The following is a 27,331-nucleotide window of genomic DNA, read 5'->3' as shown; positions in this document are numbered from 1 at the left end:
AAAAAGGACTACGACATGGATGAACCTGGAAACCATGATGCTGAGTGAGAGAAGCCAGACACAAAAGGCCACATGTCGTGTGCTTCCATTTCTATGAAGTGTCCAGAACAGACAAATCCATAGAGACAGAAAGCAGATTGGTGGTTGCCAGGGGCTGGGCGAGGGGCATGGCGAGGAGCCACTGATGTGTATGAATGTGTAAAAGGAATGGGGTTTCCTTTTGGGGTGATGAGAAGTCTTGGAATTATAGGAAAGTGGTAGTTATACAACATAGTAAACGAACTAAAAGCCATCAAACTGTTCACTTTAAAATGGTTAATTCTGGGGCACCTGGCCGGCTCAATCAGAAGAGCATGCAACATTGGGGCTCCTCGGTGGCTCAGTCAGTTGAGCGTCTGACTTCGGCTCAGGTCATGATCTCGGGGTCCTAGGATCGAACCCTGTGTTGGGCTCTCTGCTCACTGGGGAGTCTGCTTCTCCTTTTCCCTCTGTCCACCCCCCCCACCCCCAGTCGTGCACTTGCACTTTCTCACTCTTTCTCAAATAAATAAATAAAATCTTGAAAAAAAAAAAGAACAGAAGAGCATGTGATGCTTGATCTCAGGGTCATGAGTTCGAGCCCCACATTGGGTGCAGAGATTATTTAAATACATAAAAACTTAAAAAACCAATAAGATAAAATGGTTAATTTTTTGTGATGTGAATTACATCTCCATATAAAACAAACAAACAAAAACACCGTTCCATCTTGTCTCCTCTCCCCCACTTCAGATCAGCCCCTTCATCAATGAGAACACCAGACAGAAGTTTCTCATCTACAGCGGTAGCAATTACCAGGGCCCTGGAGGCCTCGTGGACTACCTGGATAAAGAAGTGATCCCTGACTTCCTCGGGGGAGAGTGTGTGGTGAGTGTACGGCTGCAGGGCCTGGGCTGTGGCCACGGGAGGAGCCAGAGATTGCTGGGGCGGGGCTGCAGAGGTCCAAGGAGGCTGGAGTGGGGCCCTCTGTTGTGTGTGTGGGTGCTGGTACCTGGAGAGGTCATGCTTTCTCTTTTTGGGGGGGCAGGGCTTGTTTTCGAAGCTGCCCCAAAGAGAGGTGAGTTCTCTCCAAAGGAGGGGCCTTACCTTGTTTCTTTCAAACATAGTGATCCAGATGGAAGTTTCCAGAAGCCCAGAGACCAGGCCAGTCAAAGGTTTACCTTGGTATTCCCCACTCAGTATGTTGCTAGGCAGCAGTCAGAGTTTACCGGCTGACTTTGCACCCTCTGCTTCTGGGAGAGGTGACTCAAACATCCCAGTGGTCTGGACCCTGGAGCTGGTGTATCCAAAGGGATTTATTCCCAACCCACAGCCCCATGGAGTGGGAAGATCGGCCAACTGCTTCAAGGGGAGGCAACCACAGACCCCTTCTACTGCCTCCCCCTGGGGGTGAGATGACACAGGAAGGGGTGACCCTGGGTCACGACGGTCTTATCTCATCTGGCTGTGGGAGGGCAGGCCCCTCTCCCTTCTCTAACAGAATACCAAACTCCAAGCTTACTTGATTTCTGAATTTAAAAAAGGCATTTCCCAGGAATTTTGCCAAGCTTGCCCCATTTTCTCAAGCTTGTTGAGATACATATGCATGATTTATGTTTAGCAAATGGGCTTCCAAGACCAGCATGGTAATAAGAGACATGAGCCTGGGGGGCCCAATAAACATGGGTTTGTGCCCAGGCTCAGCACTTTCTGCTGTGTGATCTCGGGCAAGTGGCCCGACCTCTCTGAGCTTCCATTTTCCTCCTCTGTGAAACGGAAGGAAAGAATAATAGCTTCTATTGCATCGTGGTTCTGGAGAGTAAATGAGGTAATGGAAGCCCTGCACCCTACTCACTAAGGGGTTGCTGTGACAAGTACAGTTTCAGGGGTCACAGAGCACCCTTCTGTGGGTCAGCCAGGCCTGCCACCTTTGTCTTTGTCCCTCAGTGCAATGTCCCTGAAGGAGGGCTGGTCCCCAAGTCCCTCTATCTGACAGAAGAGGAGCAGGGGCACACGGACCAGCTGCAGCAGTGGAGAGAGACCTACCAGTCGGCCAGCGTGCTCCGAGGGGCCCCCCATGAGGTGCTGGGACCTGGCCTGGGAGGGCCCGCTGGGATGGGGTGTTGTCTTAGGCCAGGGTCCCCTGAAGCAGAGCCTGAGATGAGGGTTCTTGTGCCAGTGATTTGTTGAGGGTGAGCTCTCGGGAGAAACCTGTAAGGAGAGGTGGGACAGGGTGGGTGTGGGGATGGATGTAAGCACAGGGGCGATACAGCCGAGTCTTGCCCAGCCTGATCTGAGGGGAGCACTGGGCTGTGCAGAGCATGACAGATGGGCAGGCCTTTTGTACTCTCATGTCAGTCCTCGGCTGTGGGTCACCCACCCTGTGACAGGGTGGGACCTCCCAGCCATTTCAGACAGAGGCAGGTCCATTTGCCCAGAGCAGTTCTTAGACAGTGGAGGCTGGGGGCCTCAGCAGCCCATCCTCCCTGCAGTGGGGACTGGACATCCAGGTGGGTACCCCACAGCACCTACTGCAGCTGACCTCCCCATCCCAGCTCCCCGCTCCTGGTGGGATTCCAGATGGGACTCTCAGACTATGCCTTCCCCTCCCCCCCACCCTCCATGCAGGTTGCGGTGGAGATCCTGGAGGGGGAGTCAGTCATCACCTGGGACTTTGACATCCTGAGAGGGGACGTGGTGTTCAGCCTGTACCACAGCAAGCAGATGCCCAAGCTTGGCCCCCAGGAGCCCGGGGCCAGGGCTGGTGGGCAGCTGATGGACAAAGGCTGGGTCCTAGGTGTGGATTATAGCCGTGTCGAAGCCCCTCTTGTCTGCCGGGAAGGGGAGAGCATCCAGGTTCGAACTCCTTTGTTCATTTATTCATTCATGATACAGGATTGAGTGCTCACTGTGTGCCAGGGTTCTGGCCCTTGACCTCAGGGACCCTGTAGGACACTCAGGGAGAAAGGACTGGACAGATCCAGAACTCTGGGGACCCCAGGATCCCAGCCTCAGAATCCTCTGGGACTCTTGTCAAAGATGCAGGCTGCCAGGCCCCATGCCAGGGGCGTAACTCAGAACCTCTGGGCACGAGGCCTGGACTCTGCATCCCTCACCCTCTCCCAGTGATTTCTGATGTGTTAGTTTCAGAACCTATGCAGCAGAGATGCTCTAAGTCTGGGGACAGAACTCAGATGCATCTTGGAACATGAACCCCCCTGTTACTCACATGCTCCTCCAGGCCACGGCTCACAAGTGTTAGATCACCAGCCCCACTCATTCACTCACGCTGCACAAACAGACTCCGGTGAGCACTGCGGATCTCACCCAGGGTCCCTGAGCAGCAGGCTGTCTTGTACCTCAAACACCAGCACCCCTAGCCCTCCCTGAACTTGCTCTTGTAACAACTAACACCCCCATTCTCACCGCCCAGGCCTTCCACCAACTCTAACCAACCTGCCAGCTCTCTGCCCAAATCCCTCCTGGGGCAGCACAACAAAAGCCCAACAAAATCCAGGCGTTTAACCAACTGCACCTGTTCTCCTGCAACCACAGCCCCACCCCAGGCCTCCACTCCCACCACATCAGAGGGAGGCTCTCAGTCCCCACAGATACGGGGTAACAGCGGAGGGGTCAAGGATGACTTCCGGAGGCCCTGCGAGGAAGATTTATGGGTGCGCTGGTTTAGCAAGGGGTTCCCGTCCGTCCCCAGGCGGGCCAGAGCCTCAGGCAGGACTGCTGTGTTTCAGGGCTCCCATGTGACCCGGTGGCCTGGCATCTACTTGCTCCAGTGGCAAATGCACAGTCCCCCTGGCAATGTGGCCTGCAGCCTCCCGGGTGTGGAGGACGTCCTGACAGCCCTGCACAGCCCTGGCCCCAAGTGCAAACTCCTCTACTACTACGAGGTGCTGGCATCTGAGGACTTCAGGTAGGAGGGGCTGGAGTAGGGAACCTGGGCAGGAAGGGCCCCCTCCTCCTCTCCAGGCCAGGCCCACAGCACTTCTGAGGCCCCTTCCTTCTGGGCTGGGGGACATTGGATTCATCTTCCCTACTTGCCTTTGAGCTTATCCAGGGGTGGGGCCCCAGCATTGGTATTGTTAAAATTCTCCAGTGGTTCAGCACCTGTGTGAGCAATCAGATCCAACACTGTGTCCAAATGCTGCTTCAGCTGCAGAACCTCCCCTTCAAATGAAACTCTGGACAGAAGCCCAACATACCAGATTGATTGCTGGGGGAAGGGGAGCCCAAGGCACTCCTATTTGGAACTCCTCTCACTCCTAGAAACCCATAAAACAGGGTAGGACTGTTCTAGAACATTCTAGAATAGTGTCTCGCAGACACATCTCCCCAAGTGTTGCTTTCAGAGAGGCAGGAAGTGTAGTGGTTAAGACCTCCAGCACTCTCTGGTTGCTGTGTGACCTCAGGTAAGTCACTTAAGTGTCTGAGCCTTAGCCTCCCCATCTGTTAAATAGGGACCGCTGAAACCCCTACATCACGGGGTTGTCATCAGGAAGAAATGGTTGGGGGAAGCCTGCCCTTCACTGAGGCATACAGTAAGCACTTGATAGCAAAAATGAAGCAGAGGGTGAGGAGATGGAGCAGGCAGTGTCTTCAAGGCTTTACATTTTATCTTTTAAAAACAAATGTGAGGGGCGCCTGGGTGGCTCAGATGGTTGAGCGTCTGCCTTCGGCTCAGGTCATGATCCCAGAGTCCTGGGATCGAGTCCCGCATCGGGCTCCCTGCTCAGCGGGGAGCCTGCTTCTCCCTCTGCCTCTCTCTCTCTCTGTCTCTTATGAATAAATAAATAAAATCTTTAAAAAAAAAAATAAAAACAAATGTGATTTTGCATCCTGCTTCATGACATATCTCTGTTAGCTTCCGTTTTTCTTTTCTTTTTTTTTAAGTAGGCTCCACGCCCAGCGTGGAGGCCAACATGGGGCTTGAACTCATGAGTTGGACACTTAACCAGCTGAGCCACCCAGGTGCCCCTGTGTTAGTTTCCTTCTAAAAATAATGCTTTATATTCTTTACCATGGAGTCAAATTGAGGCTCCAGGAGGGTGTCGCATCTGCATCCATATGCCAGGTGGAGCTCCAAGTACCCTAAGGGCACATGCAGCCCAATGTGAGAGATACTGGGCCAGTGTCTTTACTCCAAAGAGAGCCCCACAGCATGGGAGGGCTGGTGATTTCCTCTTTGGGAAGCAGCTTGTTTTGGCCACTGGGCGCCAGTGCAGGGGACAGACATTGTAGACACTAGCACCTGGGGGCTGCTGCCTCCAGGAGGGCAGGTAGAGGCTGAAGGGTGGGTCAGATGCTGCTTGCCAGCCTGTCTGGTCTGGTCCATGTGGGGGAACCTTGCTGCCCTGACCTTCAAGAGCTCACAGAGAACCAGGTCAAGGGCTAGTCCCTGGCTGTCCTCAGTAGGCAGGCATTGGGCGGACCCTGGGGGACCAGACACACAGGGTCTGCCATCATGGAGCAGGAGGCCACATGATCACACCTGTACGTAATTATGAACAGCAGTGGATGCCACGAAGGTACTCCAATCTGGGGTCCTTGCCCAGGGTCACACAGCTAGGAGGTGCCAGAGGTCTCAGCACAGGGTGTTGTCAGAGACAGGACAAGGGGCCTGGCATAGGGTTGGCAGGAGGTATGGGGGAGGTACCTGGGAAGTGACATTGGAGTTGAGACCTAGGTGGTGTGCACACAAATCACCTGGTGGGGGGTGGGGGGGTGTTGTCAGAATGCAGACTGGAGCTCTGGGGCAACAGAGAGTCTTCAGCTCTAAGGAGCTGCAGGAGGCTTGGCGGTGCTGGCACCCTCTGGGCCATGCTAGATCTCCAGGTCAAGGAAGCCCCTGAATGGTATGTGGCAGGCTGGGATCTTTGTCGGGGTTGGGGGGGCGGTGGGCAGGAAAATGGGTGGAGCCTCGTTTCTCACCGTAACTTCACTTGCTTTTCCCTCTGCACTTGCCCTCTGTGCCTGGGGTGGTTACCAGTCTTGTGGAAAGAACCCTGGGGCCTCATTTGCAGCATCACCAGCTTTTCCACTGCTGTGTGTGGGCCCCAGGGCTGTGTCACCACCAGAAGGTAATGTGCGTGCGACGCCTTTCCTCCCCAGGGGCTCCATGTCCAGCCTGGAATCCTGCACCAGCGGCTTCTCCCAGCTCAGCACCACCACCTCCTCCTCTTCTGGCCAGTCCCACAGCAGCCCCCTGGTCTCCAGATAGCTGGGACTGAGCCCTGTGGGGCAGCCCGCTTGCCTCCTATGTCTGCAAGTGTCCACGGGGTCTGGGACCATGTGGGCTGCAGCCCTGTGTCTGGACACTAAGTTGGGGCATCTGGAGCCAATGGCAATGATCCAGCTCGTGCACTCTCGAGGATGCAAAGACAGAATGATCTCCTTTGCGCTTCACGTAAGGAAAACCAAGGAGTGGGTGGGCCACCTTTGGGTCGGCCTGGTCTGGGAGCTCAGGGATGTCATCAGACTCAGCCTCCCCTCCACCTCTGGCTCTGCTTTTGCTTGGACAGCCTCCTTCTCAGGTGCCCTCCCGACGCAGGGGACCCCATCACCATTAGGCTCAGCGGAAGAGAACCTCTGTCTCCCAAAGTTCCATCCAAGCTCCCAGAACGGAGTTTAATCAGCCTGCCTGGGTCCCACACTGGTCCCTGAACCAATCACAGTTCCCAGGGAAGAGAACACTGATTGGCCAGCAGCAGGGTCCTGTGTCCAATCTGGACCAATCACCATATGGGGATGGGGATGGGGTTTCAATGATTGGTCCACCTGGACCACATGCCTGTTCCTGAAGCCAACCACCTGGTTTGAAAAGCATAAGCAGGTTGCCTCTAGGAATACTGGGGTAGCCCACAAGAGGGAAAGGACGCTGGGTAGGCAGAAGTGACCGTTTTTGCATCTGATTCCATAGCAATGCCCTGTGTCCCAAGACATGCATGGTGAGCAGTTATATGAGTTACAGGCTCCACTTCCTGTGGGGAACAGCCCACCTGGACCTGAAATCCATTGTCCCAGCACTTGGCTAGGAAGTCAACCTGACCACCACCGACTTGAGGAGGGTGGAGAGGCCCAGGCAGTGATGAAGTGGCTCTGTCTGTCTTTAAACTCCTCTGGAGGTCCTCCCCCCCCCACTTTGGAGCTGTTTAATTATGACTTTTTTTGGTTGTAAGTCACAGAGACCCACACAAAAGGGTAACCAGTCATCATCACATGCAACTGGCCAGTCCAGGAGTTCTTGCTTCAGGTAAGGCTGGATCCAGGATCTCAACGTGGCATCAGGACTCCCCTATGGGGAGGAGGAGGTTGTGACTTTGTTTTGTCCACCCTAGGGCAAATCTGACCCCTGGAACCAGCTTCAGTATTGACAGACTATTCTCTCATAGCCTTGCTTACAGCTGGGGGTCATCTCTGGTCAACACCCAGAGTCACTGCGTCTCGCCCAAGGGCTAGGCTTACAGCCATGGGGTTCATGCTTCCATGCAGTCTCGGCATGATGCAGCAAGGAAAGCAAGGACTTCCTTGCACACCAACCTCACCTCCAAACCTGGAGCAGAGGGAAGGAGATACCTTCTCAGAGACATCCTTCTCCCTGCGGGGAGGGAGTCTCATCCATCTCTGTTTGCTCCTCAGGTATAGGAACAAAATCCAAAACTGCATCCTGCATCAAGGTGTGTGTGCACATGAGGGAGAGAGGTAGGGGGAGACTGAAAACGTTCTCAAAGCTAATTGCTCCCATGTCACTGGACATTTATCACTGAGGAATCTGAGATATTTTCACCAGTCTTTAGATGAGTTTCTAGCTTGCCTCTAAAACCCAGGTGTGCCCTAGAAGCATTCTGGGGTAAGCTGCCCTGGCACTCCCCACACATTAATTATCTAGGACTAGCACCAGGGAAGGATGGAGAAACCTTTCCTTGACTTGGGGTTCTACATGGCTTGACAACTGGAACCTGGATCTGCTGTGAACGGTCCAGCCTGGACAAAAGGGATGAGCTTCAGGCCTCAGTTCTCCCCTTGAAAGCTCATTCTTTCTCCCTTGGGAAAACTCCAGCTCAAACTGGCTTAAGCAACAAAGGGAATTCCCTGGGTCCTGTAACTGGGATGGCTAAGGGCTTGCTTGCTGCAGGTATGGCTGGATCCAGGAGCACAGTGTCCTCAGGCTCATGTGCTCATCCTCTCAACCTCACCCAGGCTTCCTAGCTCTGTATCTCTTCTCACACTGGTCTCATCCTCTCCTCCACCTCGTGGGAAAGGTGTCTGTCAGCAGCCCCAAGCCACAACCATAGGGCTCACAGTCTCTAAGGTTGAGAGAATTCTCTTCCCGTATCAGATCCCACAGAAGGCTCTGGCTGGCCCTGTTGAGTAGTGTGCTCGTTCCTACAGATGCACTGGCCAAGGGGCTGTGGGTCCTGTGATTGCCATTTCCTCCAGAAGCAGCAGTGGGATAGGAGAAAGCAGATCACCCCAGGACAAGAGAAGCTGGGTCACAGAAACAGCAAACAGCCATGGTGGCATCTGCTGCAGTCCCCCCTTCCCTTGCTGGCGGTTTCTGGGGTCCAAGCTGGAGCTTCATCAATCAATAGGTCTTTCCTCCCTTTGGGAGGTGTGAAATTAAAAATCCGAGGAAGGGCTGCCAAGTTCCTGGCTTCTGTATTTCCCTAGACCCCAGGGTTGGAAGCTCCTTGGCTTGGTTTCTTTCTCCCTCTTGTTCATTAACCTGTTGTGACCAGAACAGAAACAACCCACAAGCAAAAGGATCCTGCCCATGCACTGTGTTTAGGAGGTTGGGTCTTAGAATTTAGACGGGGTGGGGTTCAAACCCCAGCCGCCTTTTCACTAGCTGCGTAACCTCCAGCAGGTGACTTAACTCCCCTGTGCCTCAGTTTCCTCATCTGTAAAATGGGGATGTGCCTACCTCATTCACTGGGTTGTCGTGGGACAAGTGAGAGCAGCTGTAGAGTCCACAACCCCAGTGCCCAGCACACAGAAAGCACATGATAAACGTCAGAGGTTATCCTGATGATTTAAGGCTTCTCAACCAAACACTCCAGACTCCTTCCTGAGGATGCCCGCCTGTCACTGTTTCTCATAAAACAGAAGGCTCAGCACCATGAGCATCCAGAGGAAAGTGGGTGTCAGGATATAATTTCCCTCTTACTTTCCCTTTTAGAAACTGCTTGCATTTTCTGAGCAAATCCACTAATCTGGAAGAGCATCATTCAGAGTGGTACTTCCTCCAACTAGCTAGAGAATGTTCTCTCTACAGGCTGAAATACGGGGATTCTGAGAACTTTTATCCCCCATCCTGCACTCTGGAATTGCTCTGCCTGTAAAACAAATTGTTCGACGAGAATACTATAATTCTGTTCCACACACTCTATTTCAGCCAGTAAAACATGATGTTCCTTGTTTGCCTGATCATTTGCTCCAACCAAAAGCATTAAACATTTTAGATTTGGATATACCTCAACTGCCTACTTCCTAAACCCCAGAGGTTTCCCTGGGCTTGTTCAAGAGTTACTCTGCTGTTTATAAGACTCAAAAGCATTTTCACAGGGGCGGTATCACCTTCAAGGGGTTGCGAGTTGGTTCTTTGGGGAAAGGGGGCACATAAAAAAAATCACATTTTTATATATAAAGCACAGATACACGGTAGTAGTTCTCTAGGGCTGCCGTAACAAATTCCCACAAACTTGGTAGCCTAAAACAACCGGAACTGATTCCCTCACAGTTCTGGAGGCCAGAAGTCTGAGATCGAGGTGTTTGCAGGTGTCACCTCCTAACACTCGGGGAGGATCCTTCCTGCCTCTTTCGAGCTTCTGGAGTCTCCTGGAGCTCCTTGGCTTGTGGCTACATTGCTCCCGTCCCTGCCTGTCTTCACATGGCTTATTCTCTGTGTGTCTCCTGTCTTATAAGGACACCAGTCACTGGATTTAGGGTTCACTCTAAATTTCGTATGATTTCAGCTTGAGATCCTTAACTAATTACATCTGCAAAGACTACTTTCAAAGAAAGTCACATTCTAAGGTTCTGTGTGGACGTTAATTCCGGGGGAGGGGGATGCTATTCAAACGATTCCATATGCATAGGGTGCATACACAGATATATGCGTAGTTTATCAGTGGTATTAAATGCAGATCCCCGGGCCCACTCAGCACTGCTGACTTGGAATCTTGAGGGTGGGTTTCTGGATTCTACTTGCCAGGTATCCAGGTGAAGGTTGAGGGCCCTGCCGTCCATCTTTCTGGGTCACTCGGCCCTGTTCCCTGGGGTTTGACCTATGTCCTAGCGTTATGTCCAAGGACAGCCATAGTCCTGAGTTTGGGGGTGGGGTGGGGGCCCTGTCCAGGGCACTATCTGTCCTTCCTGTGAGCTTCCTTGGGACACAGAGCAGGGGTGCTGCCATGCACATCATGCGGTTCTGAAAAGGCTCTCTTGTTTTGGAGCAGAAGGCCAAAGACTGTCACTTGGGGGAGCAGAGGAGGTGTGGTTCTTTGTGTGACTGCTCTAGGGCCCCCTATCTACACTGGCTTTGGTTACCCAGCCCTACCCAACACATACAAATGAGGGAGAGGAAGCAGCCCTTGCCTGCTTTGGTACAGTGCGTGCATTCATTCTCTGGGACTTTTCCATGGATTTCTCTGCAACTGTGGGTAAGAGCTCTCAAAGGACCAGCCAGCATGTGGTGGCTGTTGAGAAAGACAGAGGTCCCTGGGGCAGGCCAACTAGGATCAGGTCTGAGCCATGAGTTATTGCTGACGTCTGTCCTGGGCAGAATCGCCTCCCCAGAAGCCTCCTGGGGTTTGAAGGGCCCAGAGAGGGCAAGTCACACTAGGGCTCCCTTGTGGCCCAGAGGCTGCCTCTGGGACCAGTTCTTCCTCTGGGGCCAGGGCCCAGGTCCAAAGCAGATTGCTGGGGCCTCCATGGAGGCAGGTCTCAGAGCACTAGCTGCTGTTGGAGTTTGGGCAGGGCCTGGAAAGAGCCAGAAGGAAAAGTGCCAGGTAGCTCTCAGGGATATGAAAGGCGGCTGTGGCTTTCAAACTTCTCTTCAGACCATTTCCCCCTCTCCCCACTTCAGTGCCTCCCCTCCCCCACCAAGGCATTCCCAAGGAACGGGGGTCCGCAAAAAGCATAACTTGAAACCTCTGACTTAAGAGTTTCCTGGAGCCCAAAGTTTTCTGAGACACAGACCCCTTTGCAAATCCAAGGAAAGCTTTGGGCATCACACTGGAATGTTCCCATATCAGGGCTCCTAAGAGCCTTGGAAAGCCCACCCATTAAGCCCAGGATTGAACCTTTTTCTGGGGACTTTCCTGATGCTCAAGTTTTATAAAGAGCATCCCAACAGCCACTTGTTACCATGGCAACAGGACTCTGGAGGTTCCAAGTCAGGCCACCAAGACATCTGGTCCACATTCTGTGCCCAGGGGTCTTCCATCACTACCACAAGGTGGGGAGGGGATTCTTGCACCACCATAATTAGTCCATGTTAATCCCTGACTACCAACCCCAAAGCTTGATGACGAGCTCTTGTATATATGTGTCAACACATGCCCCTACCCACCACCAGAGGTAAGTGTCAGAATCTCAAAACACCTTTCTGCCACTGCTCCATGCCCCATCCGCAAATGCCCGAGTCCAAAATGTGCCTCTCCTCGAACAGTATGAGTGTTAGACTCTGTGGGTTGCCAGAGACCTCAAATCCAACACAAAGTGCCTCAAGCAAAAATGGGGATTTACTGGTCCGTGTAATTGGTCCAAGAATGCTACCGGCTTCAGGTACAGTTGGATCTAGGGGCTTAAATGATGTCCCCCTTTTGTCTTGATTTGGTTCTTCTCCACATTGGCTTCACTCTCCTTCTCCATGTAGCCCACACCCTGGCAGGTGGACAATCTCAGCAAAGTGTTTTTCCCCAAATTCCAGGGTGGGCTCTGGTGAACCAACTGGGACAGGGGACTATCTCCGACCCATTTATTCATGCCATCTGGTACTTGAAGAGATGGTACCAGCCAAACCAGAGGGATAGAGAATGGGGGAGAGGTAGTGCCCTAAAGGCAATGGGAGGGAGGCTCATGGCCGTGGCTCTCAGTGTCCTGCGCACCTTCGCTGGGCATTCTCATTACCACCAGGAGGCGTCTGGATGCAAGAAACTGCAAGTTTCTGGTGGCTACCTCTGGTTGCTGAAGTATACTCAGCCTCTGTGTAGGGCAGGCTAGACAAGCCAAGGAGTTAACCCCCAGGAGAAGCCTCCACCCCACAATGACAGCATGTCGGCTGACAAACACCCCACCAGAGGCAAAACCCCAAGATGTTCTCTGCATTCTCCCAGAGACCCCAGGTGATGGAGCCTGGCTGCCCACAGTGGGGAGCCGCTCACTAATGCACTGTGTACTGGCTGCCTTTCCTTCCCTACCTCACTTCCCTGCCCCCACCAGGGCTTCTTGGGGTCACCTCCCAAATAAACTACTTGCCCTCACATCCTTATCTCAGGTTCTGCTGCTGGGAGGGATCCAGCCAAAGACAGGGCATTTACTAAAAAAAGAGGGCCTGGGTGTTGGGCAGGCATGATAGATACCCCTATACAAACAAGGGAGGGTGAATTACCCTAGTCGTTGGACCAGGGACCCTTCCAGCACACCACAATGGACCCTCTTGAGCTCCCTCCGGCCTGAAATCCACCAGACCCATGCACAGCACCTTAACCTCCCAGCTCAGCTGCCAGCCCAGCCAAGGACAGAGATGCCCTCTGCAGAGCTCAGAGCTCCCAGGACAAGGGTTTCTACAGCCCATTGCCTCAGAATCCCTGAAGGTGCTCCCTGTAGATTCCCAGGCCCCCTGCCCCTGAGATTCTGATTCGATGGGCCTGGGACAGGATCTGGACCTCTGCAATAATACAACATTCCTGGGGAATACACTCTGACCTGCAGCCGGGCTCAGGAACTGTGTCTCAGGAATATGCCAACATGATTCAATGGTGTCTGGGAAGTCCTCCCAGCTCTTGTCACTACTTGCTACCCTTTAACACTGGGAGCAAAACATCAAAGCAGCCCAGGGACCAGCTGTTCACTACAAGAGAGCAAAACACAGAATGAGACTTCCAGGTGGAGTTGAAAACAAGGTCCCTGGAGGAACATGTGAACTTGGTTGTTTCCATTTCTGGAAGGAGGAATTACAACGTGAAGCGTTTGCCTAGTTCCTTGGATGAGCAGCCGCCCTCAAGTTCCTGGACATGCTGTGAATGCCACCTCTCCCTTCCCTCCAACCTGGGTCACAGGCCCAGAAAAGGGGCTGAGTTAGGAGGTAGAAATGACAGGTGCCTGGCCGTGGGTAGCGTGAACTTCGGGTGATGGTTCACTAGGTGTAGGATCAACTATGCCCAAGGATACTGACAACTTGGCCCGTGGCTCCCACTGCAGGACCAAAACACAGCACCCTGGAGGGACTATCACAGGCTGGCTCAGCGGCTCTCAACTTCAGGGGGAGAGACAGAAAGACACGCAGACCCACAGACACATTCCTGCAGGAACTTGGGAGTCTGGGAAACTGGCCTGTGATATTTCACTTCTCAGAACCAAATTCTTCCTTTCTGAAGTGAAACTGGGCCAGCAGGGCAGCAGACAGACTGCAGGATGGGCTCGATTAGCCTCCTGGACCCAGGCCTCTTTGCAGCTCCTCTCACTATGGGGTGGAGTGTGTGTCCCTTCACCTTGAATCTGGGGGTCCTGGGGACCAGCTGACAGAACTCGGTGGAAGTGAGGTCACGCCAGTTCTGAGCTGAAGCTTCAAAAGGCCTTGCATGCTTCTCTTCCAGGATCCCCGTCCCCCACCTGGATCCCAAGCCTGAACCAGCCTCCTGGAGGATGAGGCACCAGGGGGAGCTATGTCATCAGCTGTGGCCATCTCAGACCAGCCCATCCCAGTGGGCCCATTAGCTGTTGCAGACATACCAGTGAGCTCAGCTGAGATCATTGACCCCAGCCTACATCAACAGAATCACCTAGTTGACCCGAGAATCACGAAAAATAATTATTTTTCAGAAGAAGCAGTACCTGGTTGTTGTTTTAAGCCCCCAAGTTTTGGACTAGTTACGGAGTACGAGATAGCTAATAAGTTATACCGTGTCTTAGCCTGCTCAAGCTCCTGTGACTAATACCATACACTGGGCGGCTTATAAACAACAGACATCTATTTCTCATAGTTCTGGAGGCTCAAAGTCCAAGATCAACGTGCTGGCAAATTCAGTTCTTGGTGAGGGCCCACATCTTGGCTTGTAGTCAGTTGCCAGCTTGCTGCGTGTCCACACGGCCTCCTCTCTGTGCGTGTGTGGAGTGGGTGTTCTCCCATCTCTTCCCCTTGCAAGAGCGCTAATCCCATCATGAGGGGACCACCCTCACAACCTCAACGAAAACTAATTAAACCAAAGGCCCCACCTCCTCATACTATCACCTGGGTGGGGGGAAGGGGAGAGGGTTAGGGCTTCAACATAGGAATCTTGGGGGCTGGGGGACACATTCAGTTCATAACATGCACAAGTCTCTTTGAGGACCTGCCGGGAGCTACAGGACCTCCCTCATCTCTCATCCCAAAGATCTGCTAAGCACAGTGTAACATACATTCATGGGGGGGGGGGGCTACCAGGCACTTCCTGAAGACCCTTCACGGCCACGGGTTATAAACTCAGATACTCACAGGGATGGCAGGCCACAGACCGCTGGGGGCTCCGATGACCTGGAGAAGGCAGGCCCACACAGGGACTGCGGATTCTCATCTCTGACAAGTCGTTGCCCTGGAGGGGCATTGGCAGGGGCTGTGGGCTTGCCCTCTTTTAAAAAGAAGTCAGAAATCTGATATTGTTTATCTCTTGACTTTTAAACGCTGGTAACTACTTTAAATTCCATTTAGTCATGGTGCGGACTAAACCTTGTCCTTTCAAAACATGGTCCAGGCCCCCCAGTCTCAGCCTCACCTGGGAGCTCGTTAGAGATTCAGACTCTTGTACCCCACCCCGGGCCAGGATCTGCATTTAACAAGATCTCCAGGTGACTTGTGTACACCACAAAGGGAGAAACCCTGGATCAAAGAAAGAGGATCAGGGAGCTGGATGTGCTCTGGGCTGCCTGTTTATGACCCCGGATTCAGGTGAAGCAATCCCACCTGTTAAGACCTAGGTACACCCAGAAATCCACAATTCAGGCTTCAGATGCCACCCGGGGGCTCCTTTAATTACATCAATTTATTCAAGTGATAAAAAGCCTCTCTTGGCGGCAGGATACCAAAATAGAAAGTTTGTAAACATGATTTCATTCCCCCCCCTTCTAAGGAGCTTCCTGTGACAGGAAATAAGAGTTCTAATTGGCAAATTCTGTGATGAGGTCTGTACAAAAGGGTCCCATGACATGGCCCTCGTCTCTGTAATCCATCCCTGTCCAGGGGGGCTGGCTGGACCCTGCCATTTGGTCATGGTGCGGTCACGGTGCATTCCATCGCTAGCGGCCCCGGCCTCAGGAGGCCGGAGGCTCTTTGGCAGTGGAGGAGGCCCTCGGGGGAGGCCCTCAGGGGAGGCCTTATAGGCAGCAGACACAGGCAGGCAGGGAAGGACGCAGTCTCTCTCTGGGGAGCACGGTATTGCTAGGGTTGCATGTGTCACGGCAGGCGACCAGGTGAGGGCCCGGGGCCAGGTGAGGGGCTGAGGCACAGGTGCTGTCAGAAGCTTGGCTTGGCACAGGGGCTGAGATCACCCAGATGATCAGCGGCCTTGAAATTTCCCTTGCAGAAATCAGACCGTGTCGAAACGAGCCTTCAGAGCAGGCTGGAGGCTTCAGTCCTTAAAGGGGTTGTGGGCATCACCCGGCTGTTCCTTCTCTGTGGCCAGGAGCTCCCCATTCATCTCCTGCAGTGGGTGGTAAACGTAGGCCCCATCCAGGTGCCGGCTCCGTTCTGCTCTTGAGCCAAGGAGCAAGGACACGTTCGCCACTGTGCTGATCAGCAGAAGGAAAACTAGGGCCAGGGTGAGGGCTAGCCAGGTGGTCCTGGGTGCAGAAGAGAAAGCCTCAACAGGGGCTTGTTGGGCAGTGCTGTTGGCAGGAGGGGAAGGGTTTCCCTCCCTCCCTCCCACACAACAGTGGCAGTGTCGGGGGCCTCCAGACACACATTCGGGGAGCAGTAGTGAGTCACTATGTGGCATGCAGGCCAGCCCTGCCACATCTCCTGATATTTCAAGAGAAACCACGAATTTTTTTTTTTTTACGTGACTGTTACTGATTTTCAGATGTTGCTAATAAATCTTAAATTTTTTTTTAAATTCTGCAGGCCAAATAAAATACACTTGGGGATCTAATGATGCCCCAAGAGGCATCAGTTTGCATCCTGGTCTCCAGGGGATGTTCCAGAAACCTCAAAGCAGATAGAGCAGGGAGAACTGCACCCCTTCCTCCCTCCTGCAGAGCTGGCGGGGTCTTTCAATGATCCTTGTTTTTCCTCCTTCATGTGAATCTTTGGCTGAAGCCCTCAATACAAAAGCGGACACAAGCATATTGCTGGGGGCGGGGGCATGCTCGTCAGCCCCCCATGGCTCCCTTTCCCTGCCCAGCAGCTGTCAATGGGATCCAGGTCTGCACTGGGGAGGAGGGGCTCAAAGTCTCACACCTGAGGAGCCTGAACTTAAGACGGGGGGCAGGGCACTCCCGGGAGCTACTGTCCCTGCTCTGGGTGCATTTTCAAAGCACGTTGCCAAGGGTTTTCTTCATGTGTGGTTCTGGGCCTTCAGAGCCTCACCCCAGGCTCACTGAGTCAGGACCTCCAGGAGGGACCTGGGATCTGCATTATTAATGATGAGCCTGTCCTCTAGGACATCGCCAGGAACTTTTCACTCATACCCACACCTGATTCCCACCTCCAACGGGGGTGGGGCTGGGCTGGCACCCAGGGCTGGGCCATGAGGTGAGAACTACAAGAAAAGAAGTTCTCAAAGCGGGGTCTCCCTACCAGCAGCATTAGCATCACCTGGGATAGCACTGGAAATGCAGATTCTCAGGCTGCACCCCAGACCTACTGAAGCAGAAACTCCAGAGAAAGGACCCAGCAATCTCTTTTAGTACCCCCTACCAGAGGTCAAGTTTGAGACCCACTGCACTAGAAAACAGAGATAAAGCCTACCACAAGGAGCACATAGTGGTGCTTGAGAAATGATGTGAGTTCCTTGGGGCCTGGATTGGGGTTCTGAGGCACCAGGTACTGAGAAAATAAGTTTCGAGTCTCACAGGGAAAGGAGTCCGATGCCCTGCCCCCTCGACTCCCACTGGGGCGGTGACCAGGGTCCCTCTTCCCATCTCCCAGGGCCACTTCGGTGTCTGTGAGCATCAGCTATGAGCATCTCCCTATGCTTATATTGGAGAAATGTCACCTGGGTGCCCTGCTACCACCTTCTAGCCTTGCTGAGTCCCTGAGCAGAGGCCATACCTCACAGGTGGAGGGAGGGGGGATTTCCTCCCATCCCCACCCCAAGTCCCACCAAATCTCCTACCCGGTGAGAAGGGACAGTTCTCCTGTTCTTAGGGTGGTCTTGGATGGCTGGAGACACTGCTTCACTGTAAACGACCAGAGAGAGGCTGACACACTGGGAGGGGAGGGGTGTGCCCCCTCCTGCCCCCCGCAGGGGCCTGGGAGGAGCCATACCTTGGGAGAGGATGCTGTTAAGGGCTGGTGCCTGGGCCAGGCTGCAGTTGCCAGTCTGGGGGTCACATGGACACTGGTGCTCACACTCGCAAGGCCTCTGGCAGCCTGGCCCGTGCCAGCCGAGAGGACACTCTGTGGAGAGGAGGAAGAAGTGGAGGCCTCAGTGGCAGGGCCTCTCTCTGCACGGACGGAATGGGCCCCAGGTATGTGCAGAGCTGGGCTGAAGCAGAAGTGCCCCCCGGGGTCCCCCCAGGCTAGACCCTGGAGGTGCCCCTGGCGCTTCCTCCCAGCTGGCTTGGGGCCCATCTAGCTTACCCTGCTCACAGGTGTCTCCAGTGAAGCCAGGAGGACAGGTGCAGGTCCCTCGGACTGGGTCACAGGCAGCTCCGTTCTGACACTGGCACTTCATGGCACAGGCCTCCCCGAAGGACCCGTTGCTGCAAGCTGGCATGGGGAAAGGGGAGTCATTTCAAAATCCAGCCCCGCCCCGCCTAGGCGAGGGCCAACAAGACAGCAAACAGAACTCTGTCACTCCAAGTGGCCCCGTAGATTCACATATGCTTCCAACAGAAAGTTATGGAGAATCCACTTCAAGGCAGGCCCTGAGGCTGAGTCCTCCTGGAGCTTCCTGTCTAGATGGGCAGGTGGCCAGTGAGCCAGAAAGCAGACGTGGACGTACAGGTGGGGACAAGTGCAGCAGCAGCAGACCGCTGGAGGGGGTGGGGTGGGCAGGCCCCTGGGGACAGGGCAGTTAAGCTGGGGTTTGGGGGAGCAGAGCTGGGTCAGTGAGTCAGGGAGGGGCTGCAGCACCTGGCAGGTCAGGCTGAGGGGTTTATTCCTTTCACTTACTCAAAAGAAAGCCCTGAAGGATTTGAAACTGTGGATGGCTGCAGGGGGTTGAACTGTGTCCCCCCAAAAGAATATTGTGTCCTAATCCTCAGAATCTGTGAACATGACCGCATTTGGACACAGAGTCTTTGCAGATACTATTAAGTGAAGATCTTAAGAGATGAGGGCACCTGGATTTAGAGTGGGCCCTAAATCCAATGACCTGGGGTCTGCGTAAGGGAATGGAGAGACAGACACACAGGGGCAAGGCCGTGCGAAGACGGAGGCGGAGAGCGGAGTGAGGTGGCCACAAGCCAAGGAACGCCTGGAGCCACCGGGAGCTGGAAGGAGCAGGAAGGAGCCTCCCCTAGACCCTTGAGAGGGAGTGCGGGCCCTGCAGACACCTTGATTTTGCAGTTCTGGCCTCCTGAACTGCGACAGCGTAAGTTTGTGGAATTTGTTGTGGCCGCTGCAGGAGACTAATGCAGTGATTTACAGTCAGGCGAGAGCAAGAAACAGGAGGGGGTAAAGGCAGCTGCCACGCTCCCCTCTCCCTATGGGGCCAGGGGTGGGGAAGCAGCTGGCCTGGTGGCTTTTACCTTCACCGCAGCTGGACCCCGTCCATCCAGCTTCGCAGCGGCAGCCATCTGCCAAGACAAGACCAAGGAGGCCAGGTGAGGGGCCCAGGCAGGGCCAGGCAGTGAGGGCTGGGAGCCCCAGTCACAGCTGCCGCCCCAGAGACCCCACTCACTCTCTGTGCAAAGCCCGTGCTGGCTGCAGTTGGAGGGGCCACAGTCCAGCTTGTTGCAGGCCGCGCCCTGCCAGAAGCGCCCTGTGCACTGGCAGCGCCCCTCCACGCAGGTCCCGTGGCCGCTGCAATCAGGCGGCTGGCAGTGGGGCTCGTGCACACATACCACAGTAGACACGCGGCGTGGGCAGCGCCACATGTTGTCCTGGCTGCGGGGGGGGGGAGGGACATGGTGTGTAAAGGCGCTGACCATCCCCAGCGGACCCCTCCTACCCCCTATTACAGCCCCCGAGGGCTGCCTCTCTCTCCATTGCCCCTTCCTCAGCCTTTTACAGGTTCTTCTCACCCTGACAATCTCTTCCAACCCCAGGGTCTTTACATATGCTGTTCTCACTGCCCAGAAGGTTCTCCTGGCCCTGCCTCGCCACCTTCTCAACTTTCAGATCTCAGCTCAGTTCCATTATGCTCAGAGAGGTCTTTCCTGACCTATCAATCCCCTTTTCTTGGTGTGGGTGGTACTGGTACAGCATGTATGATTCAACTCTCCTCCTGTAAGCACAGACAGGCAGGGATCTTGGCTCTCCTGCTCACGGCTGAATCCTCAGGGCCTGGCACATAGTAGGTGCTCAATATTTGTTGAGTGAGACAGCTGAGGACAGGCCTGGATTTAGACCTCAAGAAGGGGGCTCTGGCATGCTTACCAGTGATCTGATGGGTAACTGGCCAAGGTCCCGTTGAGCACGAAGGTGGCGGAGCCCCCTCCATCCAGGTTGATGGCGTTGACCACGTCCTGTTTCAGCAAGAACTCTGCCATCTCCCACAGGTTAATGCTGAAGCACAAGAGCATTAATGTTGACCGTGTCCACTGCATTTCCGGTTTAACTGATCTTACTTTCCATGGTAGACAGTATCATGCCCACTGTGGCAGACAAATTTCTAAATGGGCTTCCCCCAAAAATGTCCCATCTTAATCCCTGGAAGCTGTGAATATAATGAGAGATCACTCCCATGACTGTGTTATCTTACATGGCTCAGCTGTCCACAAGTGGGGACAGTGTCCTGGATTATCTGGGTGGGCCCAAAGGAATCACAAGAACTCTTAAAAGCAGACTTTCCCTGTCTGGTGGCAGAATGTGAAGTGAGAGACACTGCAAATACAAAGGGGATGAAGGGACTGGACACATGTTTGCTGGCTTGAATATGGGGAGGGTAACATGCATGGGAAGGAATGTGGACAGCCTGAAGGAGCTGAGGGTCCCCGGGCCAACAACCAGCAAGGAAATACAGACTTCGGTCCTACAACCATGAGGTATTGCATCCTGCCAACAACCCGAATGAGCTAAGAGGATTCTTGCTCTGAAGCTCCAGATGAGAGCCCTGCCTGGCAAACGGCTTGATTTTGTCCATGATTTGAGCCCTCCAGACTTCTGACCTACAGAACTGTGATCTAACAAATGAGTGCTGTTTGTGCTTGTTTGTTACACAGCAATAGCAAACTAACACACTCTCTTTACAGAGGAAGAAACTATGGCTCAGAGAGGTTGAGCAACTTGTCTGTGGCCACAGAGCTAGCAGATGGCAGAGCTGGGACTGGAACAGAGGTCTTCTCCCTGCTAACTTTGTAATTACTTCCTATCACCCTATCCGGGGCTCAGGAGAGTGGAGGCCTAAGTTGGGGAGACTGAGAAGAAGTGTGTAGGGGACGATGAGTTCTCAGAAGTGAGACAGATTGGGGCGCCTGGGTGGCTCAGTTGTTAAGTGTCTGCCTTTGGCTCAGGTCATGATCCCAGGGTCCTGGGATCGAGCCCCGCATCAGGCTCCCTGCTCCGCAGGAGGCCTGCTTCTCCCTCTCCCACTCCCCCTGCTTGTGTTCCCTCTCTCGCTGTGTCTCTCTCTGTCAAATAAATAAAATCTTTAAAAAAAAAAAAAAAAGAAGTGAGACAGATCTAGGGACTGTTTTGCATGGGAAGGCAGGGGACAGATGGACGTGAACATCCCCAGGGAAGAGCTGGGAGTCCGATGGCCAGCTGTCAGTGGGCTGAAGTTCCTCAAAGCAGGGCTCAGCCCAGGCGTGGCCTTCCCAGTTCCTGGCACTCACCCCCGCTGTTCCGTCTGCCCGTCTATGTGGAAGAGCACCAGCTGCCCTTTCCGGTCATGTCCCACAGCTGTTCTTGCTGACATCACGTTCACAAATTTGCTAAAGGAACCTAAAAGAGAAGAAGCCTGGCTGATCACCTCCCCTTTGAGAAGACTCCTGGGCTCTGCCTGTTATTTTTGGCTAGTCCAATGCCACTCTCCACCTCCCGTTCCACACCATCCAGTGTCTCACTTAGACGTGTATCGTCCTGCCTCCCCTCTGCCCCATCCCACTCAGTCTCCACATAGCGGCCAGATGACCCTTCTCAGGTGTAAATTAAGTGACATCAGCCTCCAGGGGAAAGCCCTCTGATGACTTCCATGGTTCATCAGCCCAACATGGCTGCCCTGGCCTGCTTCTCCTACCTCATCTGTGGGGGCTCCTCTCTCACCACCCTGCAGCCACTTTCTGCTTTAGGGCTTCTGCACCTTCTGCTCCCTCTGGCTGGACTGTGCTTCTCCTCAGCTCTTCCTGTGGTTTGCTCTTTCCAATCTAGGGCACCTCCTCAGTGAGGCCTCCCTTGACTGCTCGGTCTAAAACAGCCATTTCCACATCAGGGCCATAGCATCCCTTCCCACACCAGTACTCCACATCCCAGAGGTTCTCAAACTGAATTATCCAAGGGATTTGTTAAAACACACAGGTTTGGGCCTTACCCCCAGGGATTCGGGATTCTGATTCACAGCTCCTTTCTTCCACCCAACTTTATTTTCCCCCAACTTTATTTTCTTTCTTAGCACTTACCACTTCCTTTCAGTAAATTACATATCTATTTTCTTTCTTATGTAGTCCCCAAGAGCAGGGACCTCATTTGTCGATCCTCTGTACCTTGAATAGTACTTGCTCAAAGACTTAAGAAAAGCTTCCTCCACCAGCCCAGAGGTCCTGGTTCTCAACAAGACTATGCCACACCCCGCCCCCAAACCTGTTTCCTGTGTCTCATCACACTCAGCCGCCTGGCTTTCGTTGATGTACACACTTCCATTGCGGATGAGCCACACGACCCCACTCAGCAGCTGCACAAATGGATTTTCAGTGTCCAGCACCTCCTCTTCAGACAGGTACCTGGACACAGAAAAGGCATGAGATTCACTCACCGGCAGGGGCAACTGCAGGTAGTAGGGTTCCCTCCTACCTCCCCTCCTCAGGTTGGCTGCTTGACTCCTCCTGGTGTCCCAGGAACCATCCTGGTCCTGAGTGCAGCCTTTGTAAACAGTCTATGCATCACAGTTAATAATTCATCTAATATAAACAATTCTCAACAGATTTCAAGTTCATCTCTGGCCTTCAACCTCCTAGGCCATCACTCTAGCCAAACTACCACCTGATGCCTACTGACAACTCGTCATTGGTCTCCTTGCTTCTACTCTGGTCCCTCCAACCCAGCCTCCAGCCAGGATTAGAGCATGTTTTTATTTTTATTTTTTTTAAAGACTTTATTTATTTGAGAAAGAGAGTGAGAGCGAGAGAGAGCACGAACAGGGACAGAGGGAGAGGGAGGAGCAGACTCTCCTGCTGAGCAGGAAGCCTGACTCGGGGCTCGATCCCAGGACCCTGAGATCACCACCGGACCTGAAGGCAGACACTTAACCAACTGAGCCACTCAAGCGCCCCTAGAGCATGTTTTTAAATAACCAAAGTCAGTCCTGTCATCCCGATACTCTGTTCCTTCCTTCAGTCACTCACACACACCAAACCCCTGTGCATCTCTGAGCCTTAGCACTTGCTCTTCCTTCTGACCGTAATGCTCTTCCTCCAGTTCTGGCCTTGGCTAACTTGTGATTAATCATCAGGTCTCAACCCAGAGGTCACCTGAGACAGGCCTTTCCTATTCACCCTACCTAAAATCTACACTCCATTTACACTGGTTATCCCTGTTCCTTGCTTCTTTACATGCATACAATCTAAATTTATCTTAATCATTTCCCTGGCTTTTATTTATTTTTCCTAGTAATGGGAGGGGTCCGTGAAGACAAAGGCTGTCTGCTTGTTCACTGCTATATCCCCAGTGCGCAGCACATTGCCTGACACAAAGCAAGCGCTCAGTGATACTGGGAAATGAACTGCAATGAAAGTATTACTATCCCCATTCTGCAGAACGGAAACGGAGGCTCAGCTTTGTCAGGTGACTTGAACCCAGCACCACGGCTACAACCCAAATCTCAGGTCCTCTGCCCTCGACAGTCACGAGGCTCCCTGCCTCCTCACCCGGTGACCAGGGTCCCGTCGCGGCGGATCCCGAACTGCGCGTTCTGCAGCCCCCCGGCGCTGCTCACCCGGCGCCCGTCGCTCACCACGTTCCCCAGGCACTCGCCCGTGTCCATGCGGAAGAAGCCGCCGTTCTGGGCGACCCTGCAGCCGGCCGCCCGCGCCGTATCCTCCACGGTGGCGCGGCGCCTCGAAGCGCAGCCGCCGGACCCACCGGGCTCCAGGACCGAGAAGGTCCGCAGGGGCTCTGCCACACGCGTCAGATGGCCAGGCACCGCGCGGTCCGCGAAGTGCGAAACGAAGGTGCGCACCGCCGGGCCGCGGGTGCCGGGGGTCGCCGTGGTAGGTGGCCAGCTCTCGTGCTCGCGGCTGCCGGCGCGCACCCTTGAGCAGTCCCGGGCAGAGCGCGCGCGCGCGCGGGAGTATGGTAGCAGTAAGTCGCCGTCGCGGGAGGCCCTGCGGGGACAGGGCGGCCGTCAGCTCGGAGGGCTGTGTCCCGGGAGGAGTACTCCCCGAACCAGGCTCACCCCTCCAGACCTTTACTCACCCCGAGTCGAGGCCGCTGGTCGCCTCCCGGAGGAAGCCAAGCAGCGCAAGGAGGAAGAGAAGCCAGCGACCCATGGAGGCCGCCATGTTGGAACCGGGCCTCCGATCACGTGGGATCGTCCCACGTGACTCAAGGTTTTTGGTGGCCGATTTCAACCGGAACAGAATAGCTTGGGCTCCTTTGGATATCGCGAGATCTTGTCCTATAATTTATTGTCTTCAGAAGGTGAGTGTAGCTGGGTTGGTGGTGGGGGCAATATTTCGTGTTGATATAATTTCAAACTTACCGGAGGTTTTGGAGGTTCTAAGAGCAATGTAAAGAACTCCCATATACCTTTTACCTATATTTACTAGTTAACTTTTGTTCCGTTTAGTTTATTATTTCAACTTCATTCGCATACTCCACCCCACCACCAACTATTTGCAACCAAGTTGCAGACATCGGGATCCTTCACCTCAGTACTTTATATATCTTTTACGAACAAGGACATCTTGCTACATAACCACAGACTAAGTAAAATTAAGACGTTTTACATTGATAGAGTTTATTAACTAATCCGCAGAAAATTTGCCAATTTTCTGTATAATGTCCTTTTTTTAAAAATAAAGACAGGGCGCCTGGGTGGCTCAGATGGTTAAGCGTCTGCCTTTGGCTCAGGTCATGATCTCAGGGTCCTGGGATCGAGTCCCGCATCGGGCTCCCTGCTCCTTGGGAGCCTGCTTCTCCCTCTGCCTCTCTCTCTCTCTCTGTCTGTCATGAATAAATAAGTAAAATCTTTAAAAAAAAAAAAATAAAGACAGCTTTTTTTTTTCCGATTTTATTTATTTGACAGAGAGAGACACAGCGAGAGAAGGAACACAAGCAGGGTGAGTGGGAGAGGGAGAAGCAGGCTTCCCACAGAGCAGGGAGCCCCATGCGGGGCTCGATCCCAGGACCTTGGGACCACGACGGGAGCTGAAGGCAGATGCTTAACGACTGAGCCACCCAGGCGCCCCATGTATAATGTCCTTTACAGCTATTTTCCCCACATCCAGCGTCCAATCCAGGAATTGCATTTCTTGTCATGTCTCTGTGGTGTCCCTGAATCTGGAACAGTTTCTGAGCCTTGGTCTCTTATGACCTTTGATATAGTTTTGAATGTAGGTGAGGTCTGGAGCTGATGGCCAAGAAAGAATTCTTGAGACATCTTTGGTGCAAAAAGGTGGTTTTATTAAAGCAGGGGGACAGGACCTGAGGGCAGAAAGAGCTGCTGCCCTGGGGTTGTGAGGAATGGCTGATTATATACTTGGGAGTTGGGGGAGGTTAAGGGAGGTGTCCAAAAGCACTTTCATATGCTAAAGAAGACTTTGAGGATACTGGAGGCCTTGCGACTTAGTCAAGCTAAGGTTGTTTGTCCCTGTAGCAAAGCATTAACATTAAGACAGTTGGGAGTTTCTGGAGTAAGGTCACACTTTTCCCACCTGGAGTCCAGGAAGGAGGTGGGTGGGAGGTGGGGAGGGTGTTGTGGGATCTCAGCTTGTGCTTTGTCCTCAGCTTGCCTTTTGCTTCCTCATCATATTGATGTGAAGGGATGATGTCTTTCTAATCTTTACATCCAGGCTGCAAAAAGTCTTTAGCAAACAAGCCCAGACCTGCGACCAGCTTCCCTGTCCCTGGAAGTCCTCTTTTTCTCTACGTCAACTGGGAGATGTAGGTACAGGCAGTCTCTATAGAGAGTTCTGACCTTTGGTCTCCTCCCAACTTTGTCACTCCTTTGACAAAACACGTAACAAGCACATAATATCTAAGTGCGTAAGTCCCATGGAAATTCTCCATTTGCTGAGCAGCCTATTAATTAAACAAGGAGGCCATTAGATTGATGTGGCTTTATGCCATGGCTGCTATTAAAAGACAAAAGTCAACTGAGTAAATTTAAAGATTAAATTGACTTTATTCAACGAATTAGGCAGCATCCCATCTAGCAAATAGAAAGAAGCTCCAAAGAGCTGTGCAAAATGAAAGGCTTTCATAGGCAGAAAGGGAGTGAGACAGAGTGGATTGTTTCAGGCAAGGTCACCTTCCTTTGAGGGAAGGACAAGGGCCTTTGGTGCAGATGACTTCACTAGTGCTGACCAGGTAACTGACTGGTTAAAGGTTTCATTCCTGGAAGAGTCTGAAACTGTAGTTAAGTCAGATATTAAGTCTTGGTTGGCTGACATGGGGCTTGGCATATGTTACTCCATTTGGGGCCTGTTGTCTCTCTTTTTTACTTTTTTAAAAAAACTAATCTCTCCACACAATGTGGGGCTTGAACTCAGAACCCTGAGATCAAAGAGTTGCATGCTTTATGACTGAGCCGGTCAGGCACCCGTCTTTTTTTTTTTTTCTTTAACACTGCCTACAGAAGCAAACCAAGGTGTGCACCAATGAGGGCACTTGATGTAATGAGCATTGGGTGTTGTATGCAAATGATGAATCACTAAATTCTACCCCTGAAACTAATATAGTATATGTTAACTAAATTGAATTTAAATAATTAAAAAAAAAAGAAGCAAACCAAAACCTAAGCCTGTAAATGACTCAAGATTATGAAATCAAAATGCTAAGGATGACCAATTGCAAACAGCTTTAACTAACAGCCAACTAGGCATTAAGCTATAGGCAATCAATTTCCTTTCTTCACTTTCTCACTTTCTCAGTAGAGATCTTTCCCCTGGCTCATATCCACTTCAATTTGGTACTGCCCAATTCGAATTGATTTTTGCTCAAACTCTTAGTTAAAAATTTTAACATGCCTTGGTTTATCTTTCTAAGCCCAAACCCACAGTTCTAGCCATACCAGCTAACTAACTCAGTGCTTTCTCCTCTGCTCACATTTACCCTTCGTTAGGTGCCTTTGTCTTCTCTCAGCTTCCTCATCTGGGTTCCATAGTCATTTGCAGATTGAACAGATTGAGCTCCTCCTATGTGCTAGATGCTGATGAAACAGACAGACCAGTCCTGCCCTTGCAGAGACAGACACTAAACAACCCAAGTGTGGTAAGAAGCAGGATGGAGAAAGAAGGGGAGTGGCAGGGAAGGCCTCTCTAAGCCCATTTAGGCTGAGACATGAGGGATAGGAAAAGGGGTAGCTGTGGGAGCTCAGGGGCCAGAGCCTTGCAGGACATGGCT

At 52.8% G+C, this 27,331-nt stretch overlaps 2 protein-coding genes across 4 annotated transcripts in view; one reads left to right on the top strand and one right to left on the bottom strand.

Moving 5' to 3' along the window:
- SEC14L5 (SEC14 like lipid binding 5) overlaps nucleotides 1-9,503 on the top strand; it is a 38,828-nt gene extending 29,325 nt beyond the window's left edge. The window contains exons 12-16 of the mRNA XM_036091533.2: nucleotides 772-906; nucleotides 1,966-2,100; nucleotides 2,647-2,874; nucleotides 3,768-3,946; nucleotides 6,142-9,503. Of these exons, the coding sequence (XP_035947426.1) occupies nucleotides 772-906; nucleotides 1,966-2,100; nucleotides 2,647-2,874; nucleotides 3,768-3,946; nucleotides 6,142-6,250 (786 nt within the window). The 3' untranslated portion in view covers nucleotides 6,251-9,503. The remainder of the gene's footprint in view (nucleotides 1-771; nucleotides 907-1,965; nucleotides 2,101-2,646; nucleotides 2,875-3,767; nucleotides 3,947-6,141) is intronic.
- Nucleotides 9,504-15,234: 5,731 nt separating this feature from the next.
- Nucleotides 15,235-24,304, bottom strand: NAGPA (N-acetylglucosamine-1-phosphodiester alpha-N-acetylglucosaminidase). 3 transcript variants are annotated; one of them, XM_036091557.2, is made up of 11 exons: nucleotides 24,182-24,304; nucleotides 23,635-24,090; nucleotides 22,352-22,491; nucleotides 21,388-21,496; nucleotides 19,991-20,119; nucleotides 19,293-19,498; nucleotides 19,141-19,188; nucleotides 18,029-18,157; nucleotides 17,714-17,845; nucleotides 17,562-17,625; nucleotides 15,235-16,068 (listed from the first exon to the last, which is right to left on the bottom strand). In XM_036091557.2, exons 1-11 carry the CDS (start codon nucleotides 24,265-24,267, stop codon nucleotides 15,858-15,860), a joined length of 1,710 nt encoding a protein of 569 aa, XP_035947450.2. In that variant the 5' UTR covers nucleotides 24,268-24,304; the 3' UTR covers nucleotides 15,235-15,857. The 3 variants fall into 3 exon arrangements, with proteins under 3 accessions (XP_035947450.2, XP_077930991.1, XP_077930990.1); XM_078074864.1 differs by having other exon boundaries at nucleotides 15,993-16,099; XM_078074865.1 differs by lacking the exon at nucleotides 17,562-17,625 and having other exon boundaries at nucleotides 15,906-16,068.
- Nucleotides 24,305-27,331: the final 3,027 nt, after the last annotated feature.

This window comes from Halichoerus grypus, chromosome 6 (assembly GCF_964656455.1).
Source record: "Halichoerus grypus chromosome 6, mHalGry1.hap1.1, whole genome shotgun sequence".
Lineage (NCBI taxonomy): Eukaryota > Metazoa > Chordata > Mammalia > Carnivora > Phocidae > Halichoerus > Halichoerus grypus.
Note: the sequence above shows the minus strand (reverse complement) of the source record. Positions and strands in the feature narration are given on the sequence as shown.